The sequence below is a fragment of the Psittacula echo genome (assembly GCF_963264785.1).
Source record: "Psittacula echo genome assembly, chromosome: 10".
In the NCBI taxonomy this organism is placed as follows: Eukaryota; Metazoa; Chordata; class Aves; order Psittaciformes; family Psittacidae; genus Psittacula; species Psittacula echo.
In genome coordinates this window covers 6580314-6602756 of record NC_137741.1, presented here as the reverse complement: position 1 = coordinate 6602756, position 22443 = coordinate 6580314, and the positions used below count along the sequence as shown (strand labels likewise).

Below are 22443 nucleotides of genomic sequence, written 5' to 3'. Positions count from 1 at the left end.
CTGAGCTCAGGAAAGCTTGTTTTCTATTCAATTATTTTCAGAACTGTCAAATTTGACCCACTTCTGGTTATATTGGTGCTTTGTACATCTTTGAGCAAGACTTCTTTTTCTTGATTTCTAAGTCATTGATAGGCTACGTCAAAGGCACTTTCAAAGACATGTTCAGATCTATGAAATGGTAATCACCACCAGATTCTTAGGAGTCTGTGAAATTAGTGAGTGTTAGAAAGGAAACAACAAATTCTTCTCATGTTTCGGCTGTTTGGTGATAGCAATGGTGTTTTTAACTAATTTGTCTGGAAAACTTCTTGAACATGGAAGTAATCTGTTTTAAGCAATTTTATAATCCTAATTTTATTTATTTAGATTCTTTAAAGATTGGGTTTTTTTGATTTGGTATAGTTTCATCTCTTCATAGCATTAGGAAGTGATTTTTTGCAGAATCATTATGCTAGCAACAAAATCTGCAGCATCATGTATGAAAAAACTGCATGTATAAAATGCTTATAGCAACAGCCATACAGGAAAAAAAAAGGCATTTCTAACATACATTTTCCCATCATGAAGGCAGTGTAAGCAATTGTCAGTAAAATAAGACATCTGTTGGAAGGATGGAATGGTATTGAAAATTGCCAGGATCAAATTGGGTTACCTGAGTGTTTTCTTCCCTTACCTCTGACTGCTTTAAATAATATAAAAACGCAGACTTGGCTGAGGTCCCAGCTCATCAGAGCACTTAAGGATGCCCTTGACTGTAAGCATGTGTAAGGCTTAGTAATGAGGAAGGGAAGAAGAAAGAAATAGATTTGAAACTTGAAGATTAGTCTGACGTGAACAAAGACTGGATTTTCATGTTGAATATTGGTGCTTAAACATTAGATACCTATTTCTGAAAAAATATAACTGCAAATTTCTGCACTGTCTTATCGATGCAATAGAGACTGCTTGATTTTCTGCTGATCTGTAATGCAACAAATATAAACGTATTTCTAGACTAAGCAGACTAGGTCTAAACATTTTTAAATTAACTTGGCTTTTGCATTCATCAAATAAGAAAGAGAATATTAATTGAATAATTCAGCAAAACTGAATTTAATAATCTCTTAGGAACATATTTTTATATTTATCTAAAGTCATGTGTAAACCAAGGATTCAGACAATATTTAGAGACTGTGCTCAGAGCACAGAAGCCATTTCAACATTCTGCTGAGAACTATCATACTCCATGAAGTGATGAGACCTTAGGGTGTGTGGCACTGCAGCAGATTTTGCATAAGGAGTAAATGGACACAGGGCATATCTCACCTTGCAGAACGGCTATCTACAAGTTCCATATTTTGGCCCATTTCTTTACTTCATGATGGTTGTTACTGTACAAGGGAATCAGATTTATGGTGATAGGACAAATACAGAAAGCAAAAAAGTCAGAACCCCTGAACATGGAACTGATTACCACTACAAGCATGTAATGCTACTACTACTGAAACAATTCTAATGGCAAAAGGACACATTTCCAGCATTTTTGGGGCCTGTTATTTAAGTAGTTCTTGCATTCACATGGCATATAAAAAATATTATGTATCAATAGAGATATAGATATAGGTACTGTAGATAAGAAGTCATGCTGAAAATTAAGTGCCTGAACAGCTGAATATTACTATATCCAGAATATGGTTGTGCTATCACTGTCAAACCTCAGGGGAGAACAGGGACTGTTAGCTGGCAGAATCTTTTCTTATGTGGAATAGGATCCTGTTCCTTTTGGGACTCTACATACAAATGAATACTAGAACTCTTACTTTTGCTTTGAATTCAGAGGGCAGTCATGTTAGCTATCTTAAGCTCCTAGTGAGCTACATATTTATTTGTATTAGACAGTGCCATATAATACCTGCAATAGAAAAAGCTTAATAGTTCACTTATCCACACATACTGTGCAAGTAATATAAATAAATCAGAGATAACAAAACAATAGAACTAATAAAGAAAAAGTTTTATGCTATCTAAAAGAGTATACTGACCCCTTCTGAACAGAGCAGTGAGATGACTGGTAAAGAAAGAAAAAGACATAACCTTTTTATCCCAATAAGATTAAAATATGCAGTTGTATCTGCAAGCCCTGTGAGGGGTGAATTTTCTAGTCTGTTTTAGAGCTCTCTTCATGTTGGCCTCCCTTTATAGTTCCACACTATAGAATCAGTAGATGAGTATTACGAAGTATCACTTGCTTTCTTGTCTCCACCACCTTTGGGGAATGCCTTTAATTTACCTCTATTTAGGGCCTGTTATCCAGTACCATGCCACGTGTTACATGTGATTTCCTTCAGATGCCAATCTGTGTAGAAAGAGCAACCTCTGAACTTCCCGTTTGCTCTAGCTCTTCAAGGAAATTACTAAAAATAGAAGTTGCTAGTCAAGCTGAGAAGTAGACTAGTTGAGAAGTTGCTAGTCAAGCTGATGAGATCAGGGAATAGAAGAAAAATGTGTTGGACATTGCAATGTTAATCTAAATTGCAGTACGTTTTCCCTGAGTTAAGAATGGCATTAGAAATTAAGTTTTTAACTTTAATTTATGGTTTCCATTGTGAGGAAGAGTGTGTTCATGGCAGATATAAGGGGTCATATCCTTGGCAGTTTCCTACTTTTCTCATGCTACAGTGTTAGACATTTCTTTTGCAGGAATAATGTTTTCAGTATAATCCCATTTTATCTCTGTCCACCTTTTTGTGTTAATAACAACTTATTTAACTCCAAACAGAAAATACCTAACAGCAATGCAAAGGAGACTGAAGAAAACCATGGAAGCGTGGCTTTCCTAAGCAGATGATTAGATTACCCTATTTTTCATCAGATAAGCAGAATCTTTCATTTGTACCACCAACTGAGATTCCTAGAGTGCCGTAACAGGCATCACATTCAAAGTGATACAGGAGCTGCTCTGAACAGTGAAATGACTCCTTCCTCTGGACAAAACCATAAAGAACAGGGTGCTCTTAATACCTCCATAAATCTCCACCCTGCTGGGGCCCACTGTTACCACCTTTTTAGTCCCCCTTCCAGATTTGTACTTTTCTCCATCTTCTCCTTAACTATTTGAAAGCTCTACTTGCTCTTCCTTTTCATCACCACCAGGCTCCCATTGCAAGAGGGAGGATTCTCATGCGTTTGACTGGTTTTTAGAATTGTGATCTTTGAAATATATTAAAACATTTGCTTCCATTTTATCCTACTTGAACTATGGATGATATAAAACTTACCATCAACAAAACTTGGAAATGAAGACACTTTCTTTGTCTGTTGAGAAATAAAAATGGTATAGCTGTAACAAAATTTTCACCAACTGAAGTGGATTCATCTTATATTTGAAGAGCTGACCTTTGTTTAAAAAAAATAAAATTTCTGTGTGTAACTTCTACATAGCCACTATTTAGGAAAGTGAAACACATTGCATCACAGTAATTACATAGCTACATAGTGCCATTTACCTGGAATCTCAAAGCATTTTAAGCAGATCACAGCACACAAAAAAATAAGGGAGGGTGGGGAAAAGAACATGAAAATTACCTAGGAAGTCAGCTGTGAAATGAGCAATACAAACCAGCAATTTCCAGTCCAATGGTTTGTCCACTAGATCACATTGCCTATTAATGATATCCCCAATTTCCAATTAGGAACACTTAACAGTATTTTACAAAGCAAGATTCTGGGTAAGTGAATGAAAAGAGCCTGATTGCACAGTACACTGCATTACACTTAAATCTCAGCAGATGCCACAAAAGGGCTTGTTATGTGTTACTGTCTCTGTTCTCAATAAACAGATGTCATCCTTACATTTGCTCATCTTTTGCCAGCTTCCTCAGGCATTCCTATTTCCAGGAAAGAGGCTGATTTCTCCATTATGGAAAAAGGCTTTAGAAATGTGCCTCTTCGTTACTGTAACAGGCTATACGCTAAATATGTTACATGTTTTTGAGATAACAGACTTCTGCTTTTAAGTCTGAATTTAATTTCATCGTGTCTAGCCTCAAGCATAACCTCATTCTGCATTCTTAGATGTCATCTTTGCTCCAGTCTTCAGTGACAAGAGCAGGTCTGCATGTCACTGTGTTTTTTTCACAGCAGAAGCCAATTTCTTTTTGATGCCACTTTTGCTCTCCAATAATCCACAAAGATAATTTCTGAAGTGTTCTGCCTATTCTGTATATCATCAGAAAATTTTAGGCTTGAGCATATGCTATGAACACTCATATAAAATTTATGTGGCAACATCAAATCCATGGGTATAGTTCAAAGACTTTCTGGAATATACAGACATGGTATTTATTGTCAGTTCAGGAAAAGAAACAGAGCCTAAGTATGCATGTGTTTGTGTGTGAGGGAGAAAGCTGACAATGCCGTGCCTGCTGTCAGCAGGAAGACGGGCAGCAGAACAGCCCAAGGTACCTACCTCAGGTGTGTTATTATTGTCAACTGGTCCATTGAGATCTGAACGCTGTTGCTTCCTTGGCTGCTCTAAACCATTGCACATCTGTAAGAAAAAAGAGAAAGGATTTCAAATCCTTTTGTCCTCTAAAAAGCTTCAAAACAAAGTAGAGATTTCAGTGGAAGTCGATGGTGCAAAGATACTCAGAAATTTTTCACCAGATTAAATTACATTCATAAAATTTTAATAAAAATTTGTAAAATATTACCATATGAAGCTGCATTTAGCACATTCTCATTATTTTACAAGTGATTTGTCATGAAGCTTCATATTAAAATGTTGAGCTGTTTAATTATGAGAAAAGATTTACTTTGATGTAAATAAGACATTTCAGTTATCACTAAGCAGTAGTTAACACTACTGATTTAAACTAATTTTATTTCAGTGCAAATTATTCACATGAAATTAAGCCAAATGCTGACATGTTCAAATTGTTCAGAAACCAAAGTCAGAATTTTTAATTGTATTAATTCTCAGAACTGGATAGAATCAGAATAGTGCTAATGGCTGTCTCTGAGCTAAACAGAATGCCAGCACTGAGTGTAGGATCCTGTGTTCATGGGAGATCATAGAATCATAGAATCATTTAGGTTGGAAAAGACCTTTAAGATCACCAAGTCCAACCTTTACCCTAGGACTGCCAAGTCCAGCACTAAAGTATATCATTAAGGGCCTTGTCTACATGGTTTTTGAGTATTTTCAGGGATGGTGACTTCACCACTGCCCTGGCCAGCCTGTTCCAGTGCCTGACCACTCTTCTGGTGAAGAAATGTTTTCTAGTATCCAATCTAAACCTCCCCTGGCACAGCCTGAGGCCCTTACCTCTTGTGCTATCACTTGTTACTTGGGAGAAGAGACCAACCCCCACCTTACTACAACCTCATGGCATATCCTTCCTTTTGGGCCAAGCAAACCTACAGGATGCTGGCAGCACAACTTCAGGCTTCTGAAGAAATATAAGAGGGAAAATACCTTACACAAGGAAAATACTACGTCTTTAAACTACAGAACACTTTTTCTATTAAGTTCAATATTCTCAGGGGCGGAATTTCTTCTCCAGACAAGTCACAGAACAGCAGTACCCAGCACAGGGAGCACCCATGTCCCATACAGACCAAAAACCGAGAAGTTTCCATGACTCAAGAGTTTTTAGTGTTAGAAATCTGGAACACTAAGGTGATTTCGGATATTTCACTTTTCTTTTGTCTCAGCTTCCCCATTATGTATAAAAAACAGTGCTTAAATGCCAGTGCCATTTTAAGACTTCACAAGTAAGAACTTGCATCAACAGTTGTGCAGATGGAAAACACTAAGCCAGTGCTGTGTCAAAGGGTGAGCCTGAAAGCTACATGTGAACATAGCTCCTTGTCTTTTGTCTTTCAAATGCAGTATGTAGCTGCAATCAAAGTCTGCATGTTCATCACTAGACAAATTATTCCTATATTTAGTCAGCTGAACAAAATAGCTCAGTAAGCCATTGGGTTACTTTCAGGTAAGACAACATACACAAAGCAAGGACTTTCGGAAATAAAAGACTACATGAAAGATACATAGAGGACCAAGACTTGGGAACCCACTGACTAGTGCCCTGTCTATATGGCTGTACTAGGCTAGCTTACCATATTCTGCTTATAAACGCTATTCTGTTTGAGACAAGACAAATCTCATTCTATTCCATGGCTAAACTAATTTGGAGCAGTATTTTTGTTTTAAATGTTATGATAGCTAGAAAAAGCACATTTAAGGGATTATAAATACTTTATATGCTGACTTGCAGTCTAGAATAGGATCTAAAGCTAAACCAGAAGTCTGGAATTGACTGCACACTAAAACAGAGGTACAGCTATATTAAAAGTCTCTTATTCTAGGATAAGAATCTGGTAAGAGGACAGGTTCTGCGAAGGAAAGATGTAAAAATATTAAAGTTGTAGCATTATTAATACTTTTGACACTGAGCAAATATGGAGGCAGCGTCCAGCATCATATGAAGGAATGTGAGGCACCAGAAAATGCCACCTTTAGGCTGAGAGGAAATTCAGACTCTACTTGTTTAAGGTCACTAAAGCATCTATGCACATCTTTCAGAAATCAGCCTGCAGCTCCTGCCCCAGCTGACCTGGTCCTGCTGGCCGATTGCTGCCCTGGGGTCACCTGCGCCTCATTGGGCGACTCCCAACCATAGCCTTTATAACCACTCCTTCCTACAACATCAAAGCTTCTCTTAGCTGGAGGTGAGGGCTGAGTGCTGCTGGTTTTCAGCTGTGCTAGCTGTTTACTCCAGGGTAAGCTGTTTAGCTTTTCAGTCAAAAGTTCATCTCAGCAAGGTAGTTCTCCTCAAAGGTGCTACTTGTGATCCCAAATGCTGCGCGCTGGTGCTCAGCTCTGATGAAGCACTTTCCTGCTGGAGAACGATCTGCTGGAAAACAGCAGGTTAGTCACTTTTTTTGAATTATCTGGAGGTATAATTTGTCTGAGAGAGACATGGAAGATGAGCTATTTTCAGAATTATTAATCCTTTTGGTAAAGAGTTGGTAAGAAAGCACTGAGTGCAGCTCAGAGGTGTGGTAAGGCTTTATTGCTATGCTTAAACATTTGAATAATGAGGCTTATGACCCATACTTGTCAATCTCTCTACTAGCAATGTTATTCAAATATTATCAAATAATGTGTTGAGAAACCAATATACTGGCTTAGTAGTTTGAAAGTAATCTTGAAACCTACTAAGCTTCTTGGAAAAGAGATATTTTGTGCTAAGTAGACTAGATTATTAAGTTACCTGTTGCACAAGTAAACCAAAAGACCTATTTGACCTTTCACTCAGGTTTGTTGTCTCTCTAGAACACAGATAAAACAGATGACTATTGTTGTGTTCATCAATGTCAGTTAAGGACAAAACTCCAGTTTCTAGTTTCAACTTCTGTTATCCTCTGTTGGTTTCTGAAGACAGTTTACTGTTTGGTCATGTGTCCTCCTGATTGTTAAACACTACTAGGTTTATAGAAACACATCAAGGTGCATCCAAAACATCTTTTTGAATCAAGAGATGATAACAAGTCTATTACGGTGGTACTATTCCTATTAAACTACATGACTGAAATAACTTCTGAAGATGCTGGTGATGTGTAGTGGGAATAGCTTTATGTACTCTTACTGAGCTGCTGCATTAGTTATTGTAACATCAGTAACATGTTGTTGTCAGTAGGAGCAATTTGACCCAGCAGGATGCGCTTACAAAGATAGAATCTGAATGAGGCAGTTCTGGACTAGCTGAAGGATTTCTGATTCTGATCACAGAAAAAAAAGGCCAGACTTCACACTCTGTTCTCTCCAAAGATTCCATTACTTATGTGCTAATTTAGAGGTGCTGCTAGAATGTGTCAGAAGAGGAAAATATTTGTACAAAGAAGTAGCTCCAAGTAAGCAAGTCAAACTAGAGCACAGAACTGGTGTTATGAAGAGAAGTATTAGAAGTTTAGGGATCTAAGCATTCCACAAAAGATTTTCAATACAGTATCCAATTTCAATAAACATTAAAACAATCTCCAATTTATCTTTATAATCTTATAGAACTAAGGGTTTGGGTGTTGGGGTTTTTTTGTCCTTGCATATATTTCACATTGGGAACCAGCCATAATAAGACTTTTGGAGAAATGGCTGTGCTGAATGGTGTGGTTTTATGTGGATGTAATTTGAAGTGCATGCTTGCCTTCTGCTTTAAACTTCCCAGAGAAGACTCTCTCTATTGCACCTACAGGTAAGAGGCATTGATTTTGCTGTCTCCTAGTGTCAGGCACTTGATAAAAAGCCATGACTCTGCCAATTAGCACAGAGAAACTGGTTTTGTTTGAGAATGTGAAGGTTTGGGCTGTTCAGCTCCTCTCAGTAAGTACTTACACTTGCAAAGTTTGGGAACTGTCACTCAGTAATAGCCTTTTAGTATTTCTGCCCCATAGCTGCCTAGAAGAACACATGGGAGAATGCAGAGAGCTTTCATAATACTCTTTCTTTACACTCTTGTGTTTTCCACAAATTCCATCAAATGCATCCCATAATACTTAGACTGAATTCCAGTAAGACATTCCTAAGATACAGTTTTTTTGAATGGCTATCACCTTGGCTGCTTCAGACTGTCCTAAGGCTGAGATCTCTGGGGGACAAAAGACTCCCAGCTTTGGGCTCTTTACAGCAGAAGAGCACTGTGCCTGTGCCAAGAGAAGGGTGTAAACCTCAAATATTTTTGCCAATACTGAGCTCTACAAATACAGGTAAAGAAAACACAGTGGCTGCACTGCTGTGTGCAAAGTTGTTGGTGAACGGGGAAGAAAAAGACTTTGTAATATTTTCTTTCACAAATTCATTAGTGGCATTTTACCTGTCTCTGAATGTCCATGTTGAAAAGTGTAAGGGGAAAAAGTGCCTATATGAAAGCTGTGAAATGAGACTAATACTGCACAAGCTCGTGAGGTACCTACCAGGGAAGTTTGTATGAGCATATTTGGTAAGGTTCTCAAATGTGTAAACTAAGAACTGAATTGAAAAATGAGAGCAATAGGATTCATGTGTCACAGGCAGCAGCATTAAAAAGCAGACTTCCCTCTAAGGTCCTTATTAATGGTGATAATGGCAAATCCCCCTTTCTTCTAAAGGGTGTAAGTGAAGGTAGGGTGCTGGTGCTGTTAATCTTTTATTGCTGGTAAATAGATCTGTTTCAATAGGGTAGGAGACAGTATGCATACTCAGGAGTCTGCGGTCTGAAATCTAAATAGATGAGACATGAACAAAGGACTGATTAGATGGTCAGTGCTCAATTGTTGAGTCCCATAGTCATCTTCAGTCCCTACTTATCAAAAGTAGCACTCAGGCCATGCCAATGCTAGTATTTCACAAAAGCATGACTCCAGCTGGGATCAACAAAGTAAACTACCACATATGAGGTTCCAGAGAGGAGTAACTACTTAATTATCTGTTCCAGTAGTGAAAAGCCATCTTCCATTGGTATTATTTCAGCTGCTGCCCAACGTTTTGCTAACATTTTTTTTTTGACTGCTTCTACCATTCTTTTAATTATGCTACCTGACTCTAAGAGTTAGCATTAACTTAATAAAATAATAGGAAATGCCATCATTCTCTGCAGGTATTTTATGGGTGCAGTAGGAGAAACTAGAGTTCCAAATGCTGTCAGGGAGCAGTGAGATGGGCTTGGGACTGCCTGACACCATACTGCTTTGTGTGGAAAGGAAGCAGGACATGATACATTGCAGTGAACAGATCTTAAGACTAGCTTTTTGTGGTTCAAGCTTGGTTTAGACCAAACCCTTGTTCCCATTTTAAGCAGTACAAACACTCATCTGCAACAGGAAAGTACTTGCATTTTTCACTCAGTAAACTTGTTCCCAGGTTGATTGTTAGTTAAAACAGCAATGTTCTAGATAAACTTGAAGCTGTGAAAATGCAACAGAATTCCAAAAAGAAAAAAAGACTTAAAGTCAACAGTAACTACTTTTGCACAGGAACACCACATCAATTCTAGATTTCTGGTCATACTGTATGCTATCATTGGTTGAATGAGCCATTCAGTTCCTCTTCCTCCTTACTCTACCCAAAGATATACCTAAGTCACTTAATTCATGTCTATTTCACAATAAAAACTGTGATAATTCAGTGGAATTGCATCAATAGGTTGTTTGACTTCTCTGCATGAAGCTGAAACATATAAAATCAAGACATTTTTTGCTTATAATTTCATGTGTCAGATAAATTAACAATTGGCTCAGTCTGAGATTACTAAGATGTCAAATGGGGGTGAGCGAAACTCCTGGCTTGACGAAGTTGTTGAGTTTATAGAATCATAGAACAGGGTTGGAAAGGACCTTATCATCATCTAGTTCCAACCCCCCTGCCATGGGCAGGGACACCTCACACTAAGCCATGCTACCCCAAGGCTCTGTCCAGCCTGGCCTTGAACACCACCAGGGATGGAGCATTCACAACTTCACCCATTCCAGTGCCTCACCACCCTCACAGTAAAGAACTTCCTCCTTATATCCAATCTAAACTTCCCCTGTTTAAGTTTGAACCTGTTACCCCTTGTCCTGTCACTACAGTCCCTAATGAAGAGCCCCTCCCCAGCATCCCTATAGCACACACACCCCCCCCCTTCAGATACTGGAAGGCTGCTCTGAGGTCTCCACACAGCCTTCTCTTCTCCAGGCTGAACAGCTCCAACTTTCTCAGCCTGTCTTCATATAGGAGATGCTCCAGTCCCCTGATCATCCTCGTGGCCCTCCTCTGGACTTGTTCCAACAGTTCCATGTCCTTTTTATGTTGAGGACACCAGAACTGCACACAATACTCCAAGTGAGGTCTCATGAGAGCAGAGTAGAGGGGCAGGATCACCTCCTTCGACCTGCTGGTCACGCTCCTTTTGATGCAGCCCAGGATACGGTTGGCTTTCTGGGCTGCGAGCGCACACTGAAGCCGGCTCATGTTCATTTTCTCATCGATCAACACCCCCAAGTCCTTCTCTGCAGGGCTGCTCTGAATCTCTTCTCTGCCCAATGTGTAGCCGTGCCTGGGATTGCTCCAACTCAGGTGTAGGACCTTGCACTTGCCATGGTTGTCATAAAATACCCAAAATATGCAATTTCAACTTCCTAGATGTAAAAACCTTTCTTAAATAACACCAGCATGGAAAACCTGCAAGAAATAGAAGTTGTGCTAAGCGGTGAGTTAGAGTAAATACACACCTTAAACATTCCAGGTCTCCCTCAGGCTTAACTAGTGCAGATCTTCTGCACTTCCCTAGAGGTATTTACAAGTAAAGGCTCACACAGGCATGCTCAAATATCCCTGAAGTTTTCAAGGGGAAGCATGTATATTTAAGAGTGGGGACTGACCCACATTGAAAGCAAGGTTTGCTTTGTTTTCCAGTCTCTGTAGATTGTTAGGTCTTTCTTAAAAGTGAATACTGTTCTCTGGTAATTAATTGCTGAAAGCAAATCTAGCAACCAGAACTTTTAAAATAGTGTTTGTCTTCTGGTTATTTAACATTTGGCATGCAAGATGATTGCTAGCATTTATCATGGGCTAATAATTAATAACTGTAGTTTTACAGGTACGTAAAAATGTAGTGTGTATCAATTGCTGTTAACTAATCTGAAATCTTATGCAGCAGTATTACTACCTATTACTACCTATGGGAGGCAGGAAAGGAAGAGAGGAGCAGGAGTAAGAAAAAAACCTAAGGACAGCACCATATGTGCACAAACCCACTAACTGCACATTCCTGTTTGCTTATTGTTTACAAAAACTGACATACACAGATAGTATCTTGGTTTAACTTCAAAGCATTTCAGTCTACATTTACTTAGAGAACTGGGGCAAAAATTGTTCCATATTCAATACGTATGATTCTGTGTCATCGCTGTCACCATGATGGTTTGTACTGTGTGATACATGCAGTAACGGTAGTCTTATATCAAGATGAAAAAAACAAGGATCTCCCAAGCAAATTATCTGCAAATAATGCTTGGTAAGTCTACTGACAATGGCCTTGGGTTTTTCTCCTTTCACTATGCAAGAACTTTATTGTATTTAAAATAATGACTCTCAGTTTCACACATGAGATACAGGTTCATTTAGACAGTACCCTAATTGCATCCATCCCTTAGATATTTTATAGTAGATATTAAAAGAACTGAATGTCCTAGAAGAAAATCCTCTGTGCTTTATGTAAATTCTTCAAGGTCCAATCTCTATGCTAAAGAAGGCTCAGCCACACCTTGTGTTAAGGATGTGCAAGGACCTGTACAAAATTCACTTTGGCAGAAATGCATACTGTGTTCCTGTTCTAACCCCCTCACAATGAGACTGATTTTTATATAAAGTGGAGGATGATAAGCAACTGCAGTGGGTGAACAGAACACAGCTTACCAAAGATTACTTAACTTGCTTTTTAACCTTTCTTTTATATTCCTGGTGGTTTCTGGGGTGGGAGGGAGAGAGAGGAAAAATCTCCTCATATCTCCATTTGAGAGCCTCCATATCTCCACAAGAAATGCTACTTCAACACCTTTATGTCTTGGAGGCCAATGTGCTCTTCAGTGAAGATGCCCACAGCAGCTTTGCCCTATCTCCTTTCTTTCAAATTACATGCACGCCTTGTCATCCAGTTTCTTTATACCTTTTTGCTGAACTGAAATGGGTACCTATATTGCTGCATCTCTGGATGCGTCTCTACTTTCTCTCATCAAATATGGAAGGAATGAAATACTGTGTATTGTTTAATGCTCCATCCATCAGACAATATTTTTGAGGGTTTTATGAAGAGTGGTTGTAGAAAATAGCTACATGCCAGCCAGTTGCTACCTTTCACAGCAACACTTTCTCTGTTATTAAAGACATGGCCCAAGACTGCCTGGAAATAACAATTAAAGCTCAGACAGGCAACTCACAAATACTTAGGCCCCTTTATTTTCATACCAGTGGCAGTTATATCAATATCTTGGGGTTACAAAACCCCCAGTTGTTAGCAGTCTGGCAATAATGATAAAGTTACAACGCAGTTCAGCTCAACCTCTGCTAAATAAAGAGTACAAAAATATGTTGAAATGAAATTGTTTTGAATTAGCAATCACCTAGGAGGGAAAAAAAAAAACCCAAAAGCCAAAAACCCAAAACCAGACACAGCAATTTCTTAATGAATCATACAGAAGAATCACTTTCTCATTCATGAGCTCCTCCTCTCTTTTGTTCTGCAAATAACTTTCAAAACTCAAAAGCAGAAACACTCCCAATGGCAGCTGCTGGTGTACTGTGCCAGAAAGACCATTAGTCTAAACCATTCTAACTACGTTTCTCTGTTCCTAGCCTATACGTACCAACTATTCAAGCCATTCAAGATCATCAAGCTTACCCACACAAACTAGACCTTCCATGCTGGCAGTAAGGCACTGAATATTTTAAGCTACACAACTTGGTTCTAATTGTACTTCTGAAAATACAATATAGAAATTAATATTAAAAACTTGTTGTAGATATGAGAAATCTGAACATATCCCTTTAAGATAATTTTGTTGTTGTTCACAGTTACAATAAAGATCTGGCTGTTTCAACAGTGTATACTTCAACATTTGATTTCCTTTTACTCTTTTTTCAGAGGGACTGACATATTTTAATGTCTGTTCTTAATTGAATCATTTAGATTAAACTGTTTCACAGTGGGGCACTTAACTATAGAAAATCACAATATTTATAGATTTCATAAAGCTGAAACAGGAAACTTACACCTCTCAAATTTAATAAGTCTTTCTTCCTTCTTGCCAAGGTCAAGATATGATCAGCCAGTACAAAACCACAGCAATATGCAGGCACTTGTTGCAGTTGTTTTTAACATATGCAGTATCTAGCCTTGACATATGCTCTACTGCAAACAAAAAGAAATTAAAACCCACTCAGGCAATGGAACAGGAACCCTTAATGAAAAAAAAACCCTACCCTTGACTATTTCAATGCTGACCCCAGTTTTAAGTTTATCTAGTGTGTCACCACCCATAATAAGAGCATAAGTAAACTAGTTCTGCCCCTTGCATCTGGAATACCTTGTTTTACTTGGAATTGTCTGTTCTCTGTGCAAAACCTTTTTTCCAGTTCTCCACCTAAACTGACTACACTAAGCACCTTTTTCTGAACATGTGATTATGTAGCTGTGACTGCAATACAGAGTAAAAAAAGTAAAAATATTGCTTCTTAATTCTGTTTAGAATAACTAACAACATTTGCATAATGCTTCTGACAGTGTGCTTAAACACAGAACCTCATACCTGCTCTTGTGGCCACTTCTGCCTGTCCTCCGGAGTTCTTGACTTTGCTTTAAAACCTCGAGGCGTATCTCCACTGTGCTTAGAAGCAGATGGGATATTCAGTGATTTTGGCCTCCCCTCATGCCTGTTAGCACTGTGAACAGCTTCCCCCTTTGAACAAGTCTCTTTATAGTCATGTGCCATGTTTTCAGTCCCAGTGTGCTCTGGACTCATTTCTGTTGTACTGTTAATACTGCTCATGCTCATACTCATTTTGATTTCTGCAACAATCTGGTCAATGTCCTCTTCCTGCTCTTCCAGCTCTGCATCCTCTTTTCTGGAATGGTATGGTGATATTCCCTGTGAGTTTCCATTAGTCTCTGCTGGGTAATAGTCCTGATAGCCACCTTCACTTTGACAATACTGTATGTTTTCTTCTTGATCTTGAATCTCCAAAGATGATGTTTCATCTTCCAAAGTCTGAGCACCATTATCTTGACCCTCCTGCCACTCTTGCCTGTCCATCACCTCATTTTTATCTTGGTGCTGAATTTTACCTTCAGCCCATTCTTCTACAGCTTCCTGACATTCATCTGTTTCAACATGGTGTTCCTCATGGGTAGCATACTCTTCCCCATTGCAATCCATTCCTTCTAGGTAGCTGTCATCCTCTGGACAGTATCTAATGTAGTATGTGATCCCCTCCTCTTCTTCTGGCAAGCCTTCATCATAGTCCTCCTCCTCAGAAGTGTTATTCACATAGTCAGAGCTGGAATCACCATCTGCACTATGATCATTGCACTCATGTTCTACAGGTGGAGGACTATCTGCTCTGACAGTTGCTAGTTCTGCCTCTTTTGCTGCATAATCTTCAATAGGAAGGTCACTTTCTTCATTTTCAGGTTCCCTGTTGTGAGATGAAGTAGGGCAAGCTCTTGCTCTGTGATCCAGCATGCTGGCAGTAGTGCTTTGATGTTTCCTGTTTGCCATAGCCAAGTCCTTATATGACAATCATTTCTAAGCAATTACTGTAGGGAAGATAGAAAAACACAGTCAGATTTATTTGGTAAAAAGGATGTGTTTGTAGAAATTTAAACCAGATCCAGAGACTTTTAAAATGTTCATGTTTAGGAACCATGAATTCAAAGTAACAGCTAGCACTCTGAAAGGAACAGATAAAGAGACAGTTCTATATTTAGCATAAATGTATTCTATTATAGGCTCCTTTCTGTCAATTTGATGGAGAATTAATGCTGAATTTTGAAATTAGTTTTCAATTTCTTCTTCTTGCCATTATGGGGTCATGCTTTGATCGCTGTGCAGTATAAAGGAGCTCTTCAATTTTGAGCTTAGGCATTTCTTTAATGTGTACTGAAAATCTGACCTGTTCTTACTGAAACTAAAGGAAAATAATTCTGTTAACTTGGCAGTCACACAGGACACTAAAGCATAATGCAGTACTGTTAATGTTTGGGGCGGGGGGGTGGTGTTATTTTGGTTGGTTTGTTTGTTCTAAATCACTTACGAGTTTTTCAGTTCTTACCAGCAGTATGCCATTAAGTACCTCCCATTGTTAATCCAAATATTGGGTTTAGAATAGAGCAGACTATATTTCAGTTGGAAAGGACCTACAATGATCATCTAGTCCAACAGCCTGACCAACATGGCTGACCAAGTTAAAACATGTTAAGGGCCTTGTCCAAATGCCTCTTAAATGCTGACAGTCTTGGGGCATCAACCACATTCTAGGAAGCCTGTTTCAGTGTTTGACAACCTTCTTAGTAAATAAATGCTTCCTAATGTCCAGTCTAAACCTCCCCTGGTAGAGCTTTGAACCATTCCCACATGTCTTATCACTGAATACCACGGAGAATTGCTCAGAACTTCTCTGCAGGCAGCTGTAGAGAGCAATGAGGTTGCCCCTCAGCCCAAAGTCCTTAGCTGCTTCTCACTGGACATTCCTTCCAGTTTGTTCACCAGCTTGGTTGCCCTCCTCTGGACACACACAAGGACATTCACGCACCTCTTAAGTTGTGGGGACCACAGCTTAAGTGCTCCGGGTGAGGCTGCACCAAGGCTGAATACAGCAGTGTAACTGCCCTGTTTGGCTAGTCATGCTGGGTTTGATGTACTCCAGGATGCGGTTTGCTCTTGTGGGGCTGCCCAGGCACCCCACTTACACTGAGCCTGAGGTTTAGCAGCACTCCCAGATTCCTTTTTGCAGGGCTGCTCTCTAGCCACTCCTCTCCCAGTTTACACTTTTGTCCAGTGTTATTCCATCCCAGGTGTAGAATCTGGCTTTTTGACTTGTTATATTTCATCCCATTATTCATAGACCAATACTCCAGTCTATCTAGATTCCTCTGCAAGACTGTTTTTCAAAAAATCTATTCTATATGCCAGGACAAAAAGACACAATAAAAGCTCAATAATTGTTCCCACTAAATATTTGTGCTACATAAGATCATGTATTTTTGTTTAAATACTGGATTCTAAATAAGTAAGCAGAGATTATATGAACTGTAACAAAAATAGTCAAAGAAAATGTCTAATTCTAGACAAGCTTGACAACTGTGATCTGCTGTGTGTGATTTGTGTAGGAGGAACAATGTACTTTCAGTATGCATGTTTCTCTGTATTTCATTGTTGTATTCTTATGGTAAGCTTGACCTGTGCAGTTATTTAATTGGAGTAAACTGAGCTCAGACATAGGCTTCTGAAATGCAGAAATCCCAGAGCTCTGTTTTACTGTATGCATATAACAAAGGCATGTCAGCCAACCAATGATCATTTTGACATAACCAGTTTCCCAAGTCTTGGGTGCACACTTAGAGCAATAAAGCTACCATGGAGCTAGAGAATTAAAGGAGCTATATAGTCATTAATTTCCTAGGAATCTGAATTTAACAAAAATATCCTGTCACTAACATAAAACCTCATAGATATCCCTGCAGAATTTCTGATATCACAAGGAAAACCCCAAACCTTTACTTTGTGTTAAATCCAGGAATCTGTTTTTACTATGGATTGTAGCAATGGCACCATGTGGCAAATCTAAGCTCTCTCTGAAACACTGATTCTAGATTCTGAGATACAAAGCAGAGATGCATGTTAGTCACAGAAGATGTGGAAGGAATGCTCTTTTTAGTTATTGATAAATAGATTTGATAATAAGTGATAATATTTGATAAATGTTATAGAAATAAATATTATAAATAATCTAGATAATATTTGATAAATAAGTTTGTGAAGCTCTTTTTAGTTATTGATACCTTGCAGAATTAGTCTTGACAGAAAGCTTTGAAGTAAATAGTATACTCAAAGTGAAGTTTCAAACTGGAAAATTGGAGAAGGCAGAGCCTTCCCAGTGATTATTTGCACCTTCTCACTATTAGAAAAACTAGCAGACTTATAAGACTTTCTCAATATGATCTGTACACTCACTGCAATCGCTTTAACATACATTAAGTATCAGTATAGGTATATATAGGTATCAGCTCTTGCTTCGGAGCCGATTCTAAGAATCTCGGAGCACCAAGTCAACTAGTGTTGCCTCTCATTTAGTTAAGTTTACTTACTGCAAACTGTAGATGTTTCTGTACTGAGACTGCAGTAAAAACAAAACTTATTTTAAACTGGATTAAAGTAGCAATCTAGTCACAAGACTGTGGTGTTCTGCACAGGCTGCAAAAAAACTGCCCAAGAGCAGCTAAATTGCTCATATGACCATATCAGGAACAGGTGAGCACACTATACAAATGAGCCTAAAACTGAAACAAGTCAAAGTGCTACAAAAAGTGTATTTTTGAATGGCAATGCAAGAAAGAAATACAGACACCTCATCTGTCTTAAAGTTATCTCTTGTTGAGAACAAAACAAATTAGTGTCTCAAGGAAAGAACTGTTCTCATCTGCAGTGGGCTCTGTCCACTACTCACTGGAAATGTTCTCCATATTAACTAATACTTGCAGTCTATTTACAGCGCAGTAGACCCTACACACAAGTCACTACAGTGTAGCTGAAGATAAAGAAGCACAAAGCATGTAACAAGCACGATTTGAATCTCATTACTTACCTTTTCCTAAAGCATATGGAGACAAGAGAACCCTTTTTTAACCAGACAGTGTGATGGAGTTTTTCCACCCACATCTATGAATCTTCATTTAGTATCTAGGCCCTGAAACTGCCTTAAGGGGTATCACTGCAGTGATCCTCTTTCATAAATTCTAGTAGTTGAATATTCATAGATGTTACTTACCTGCAAAAAAAATTCCACTCCATGTCAGATATTGCATAGCAGCACTGCATTTCACAGGAAGCCATTTGTGTGTCCTGTGAGAGCCAAAGGGCAGTGGTGAGACAGGATATGAGCCTAGAAAGGGAGGGATGGATGGCTGATGTATGGCAGCTACAGCAGCTGTGGGGAAACTGCCAGATCAGATGCTCTGGGGGAACAGTTCTCAGTGGGGCAGCACTAATGGCAGCAGCTGTGGTTCTCCCCCACCAGTGCCACGTGCAAGTATAGCATTTGTACTGCAGGAGTGGAGTGTAAAGGAAGAACTTCAATAGTGGCAGACTGGAAACTTTTTAGGGCATAGGTGATATGAAATAGAGAAAGAAATTCCTCTCAAGCATGTGTAGCTCTGACATATTTAGAAGGACTAAGAAACTGGTTTTCAGTTAATTCAGTTTGAGGCCATGACTGAAACCAGCACTTTACCCCTGCATGCTGAAATGAGGCACATATTCCCAGTGGAGGTAAAATAAGCCTGACTTTTCAGTAAGAGGCAAAGCTAACCTTAATGCTATGGAAACTGAAGTTGCAAAGCAATCCTGCACAACAATTACAGTTCTAGCTGGCCTCCTTACCTTTGCCATCTTAGTCTGGCACTACTTCTTAGGAAATGAATTAAAATAAATCCCATTAAAATAAAAAGGCAGAATTTATCATTCTCAGCCTGAATTGCAGACAATGTGCACTGATTATATTGCCTTCAGCTGTGAAATGGAACTTCTACAACTGTACTGACACATCTGAATCACTAAACAGGTTTCAAACAGAAGTCTGAGAACTGCTTTTATGGAGCTGCAGACAGCTGCATTTTAATTCAAATATTGGAACAGCCAAGGTAGCCTAGCTTGTTTTCTCTGTTTTAAAATATTTCTCTGTCTAGGCTTTTTCTAAGTTGTCTCCTGTCACACAGCAAGGTACTAGTACCTGATGGCCAGAGGTCCAGACTCTTCTGTCTTTTCACCTACAGAGATGTTAGTTTATCTATGTTGATGACAACTGCATTCAATGTATGCAGGCTTTAGAAGGACAAAAACAGAACCTGGATGTTTTTTGACAAATGCAATAGATACAAATGTTCTGCTACTCAGTCTACTGTGCAGAAGCCTTCCAAGTCACCTACTGCAAAGATTTCCTAATTTTCTCAGGGTATCCATGGTATTAGAAGGTTTCATAGCTAATATTCACATATCAGTTACTGAGAAAGCTCTTGAAATTGGAGAATATACTTCTAACTAATACTATTCCAATATCCTCTGAAGTGAAGATAAGAGTAATGACTTGCTGGATCCAGAAGCACTTTATGAGTAAGGGCTTCAACTGAGTCAACAGGTCATTTCCTGTGCTTGGTCTAAGACTGCCTCCTATTTCTGATACCTCAGCTCCCTCCTTGATAGTGGACAGTTGGGTCAAAATGCTGTATCACTCCATGTGCATTTTTCAACTTCTGGCTGGGGGGAGAATACATGTTCCTGGGAACATGGGGTCAGTGTTGTATCCTTCTTTCCTCTCCTCAGGATTCACTAACTTTATCTTGCTGAGCCAAGCAAATGCTCATTGTGTTGTACGGTGCATCACTGAAGCTCCATTGCTGTTGTCAAGAACAGTGATTAAGGGCCCAAGTTACACAGGTTTCTCAAATTATTTTCCTTTCAATAATGGTTTTGCTTTATTTTTCTTAAACTTCCCTGCCTCAGCTTGATTTTGAGAGGAAAAGGAAATCAATCTCCAGAAAACACGTGCTGCATTTCTGTGGCAGTAAAAAGGAGTATGCATAGGGGAACCAATCTCTTCTGCTCCTAGTAACAGGACTACTGGTTTACAGCTGGAATTTATTCTAATCAGTGCTTGTTACAGTCATTAGCTTTCTCCTGAGTTCCTTGCATCTAATCCCAGACAGCTGCAGTGAGGGTTTATGGAACTTAACACTTCTACAACTTTTCACCTGTGTAGAAAGGTATCTTTACTATTTTCTTACCATGGAGAAAGACCAATTAAATTAGCATTAACAATGGGAAATGGCACACAATTGTAAACATGGTGAGAAAGTGAAATACCCAGAATAATATTCCTGACTGTGTTTAAAGAACTGCTTTACATATGTACTTGATTCACAAGCTCAATAGCAGTCTAGTGGGAGCAAAACAAGCTCTCTGACAGTTTTCATTTAACATGCCTAGTGATCTGAAGGGGAGTTTGTTTTGACAAAATTCCCATGCAATTTTCACTTCCCTGAAATTGTTCAATAATCCTTATTTTCCTAAATATGCAGTAAAAAGAAAAAGCTATTAAATTGGTTCTAAAGAGATATAACTTTCTACCCCTTTGTAAGTCATGTATAGCATGTATGGCCCTCAGGCTTGCTTGAAATGTTTCATTACCTTATGTGAGAATGAAATCTTTAGAATTACTTTCCTACAGGTCAGACAACCTTCCTTTCATATTCTTCACCAGATGACATCAAGAGGTTTCTGAGATGCCATAAACTATGTTTCATATTTTGAAAAGATTGTACATTCTCAACTGTGTTCTTGCATTTCTTTTCATGGTTTGTAATATTTGCTTTGTTTGGCTTAATCTAAGAAGCCTTTAAAATGCCATACTTACCTTGTAAATGGCATTGTAAAAATGCTTTCTAATTGTAACCCACCGTCAGAAACTAGAACAGAGACAAAGATATGCTAAAGACAAGTAAAATTGTATGCCACTGCGGAAATGGTATAATTGAATGTATATCTCAACTGAATGTAGCTTTTGTATTTACAGATGAAGTAATAAAAATGTGTAATCAAATATTTAATTATCATTTATTGTTGATGTGGCTGAAGCATTCTTTAGAGTTTAATTCCACAGCTCAAAGAGGAATACTAAACCTTTAGTGCCATATCCATATAATTGTTCCAGTAAAGATTTTAGGACTAGTATCAATTCTGCAGTTTTGTGCCAGCTATAAAGAAAAAAACAGGAGAAGTATATTATATATTATAGATATCTTAAACTGAGGGAGGGATGGAAGCAGAATATTTTTATTTAACAGAGTAAGATGAGCCTCCAAAATTAAGGCAGTGAGATCTTACGGCCTGTTCTTGTGCGATTCTTACGGCTCAGCTCCAAGTTCTGTTTTAAATATCAAAAAAGTATCCCTTGTGTTTGACCTGCACACAAATACTCCATTGATAGCTCTGCAGAGGCTTCAACTTCAAAATTTATTTCATATTTAATATAAGCTTTAGTATCTTATGATTATCATAAGTACTTTCTAATTCATTGGGAATAAGGGGAAAGTATAGGATGTATAGGAATAAGGGAAAGAAATACAGGAATAAAGGAACAATAAAGTATATATAGTCTTTATATACATAAAGAATATATGCCAATCCAATTAAAGCACATTCTGGCTACTCTGAGACAACCTGCAATCCACCCAGAGCTGTGGTAGAATTTTTAGGCTGTCCTAAATGGATTATGAAAAAGCTGTAAAATGCTTTGCAGGGTACCTTTCTGCTGACTATGGAGGCTATTCAGAAGTCTGCCAGTCTTCTTATCTCCTGCTAATTTGTATTCTTTGTATGTTCAGCTTGCAATTTCCTGTGTAATATTGCTATTTGGAAGGAAAAGAAATTCTTAAACTTATTTAAAAATACATGGTGTACAAGCAATTAATGTTTCAGAACTTACTTGATTAGCATTTTAAGCTTCAGTTTACAGTCTATCAAGTAAAGATTCTTTGATTTTATTTCTTTTTTACATGATGCATCTGTTAAAGTTTTTAACACAATAAAATTGGAAATACTTACCACAGGCAATTAATTAATCATTGCAACATGATTTCCCCAGCCTCATGCAAAACTGTTGCTTTCTTTTCATGA

The 22443-nt window shown here is 38.4% G+C and overlaps 1 protein-coding gene across 2 annotated transcripts in view; it reads right to left on the bottom strand.

Moving 5' to 3' along the window:
* APBA2 (amyloid beta precursor protein binding family A member 2) overlaps nucleotides 1-15273 on the bottom strand; it is a gene marked incomplete at both ends in the record, with an annotated part of 37037 nt that extends 21764 nt beyond the window's left edge. For both annotated transcript variants that reach the window (XM_080626518.1, XM_080626519.1), the window contains 3 exons: nucleotides 3258-3294; nucleotides 4448-4528; nucleotides 14305-15273. In XM_080626518.1, coding sequence (XP_080482644.1) covers nucleotides 3258-3294; nucleotides 4448-4528; nucleotides 14305-15273 — 1087 coding nt within the window. The remainder of the gene's footprint in view (nucleotides 1-3257; nucleotides 3295-4447; nucleotides 4529-14304) is intronic.
* Between the last annotated feature and the right edge of the window lie 7170 nt (nucleotides 15274-22443).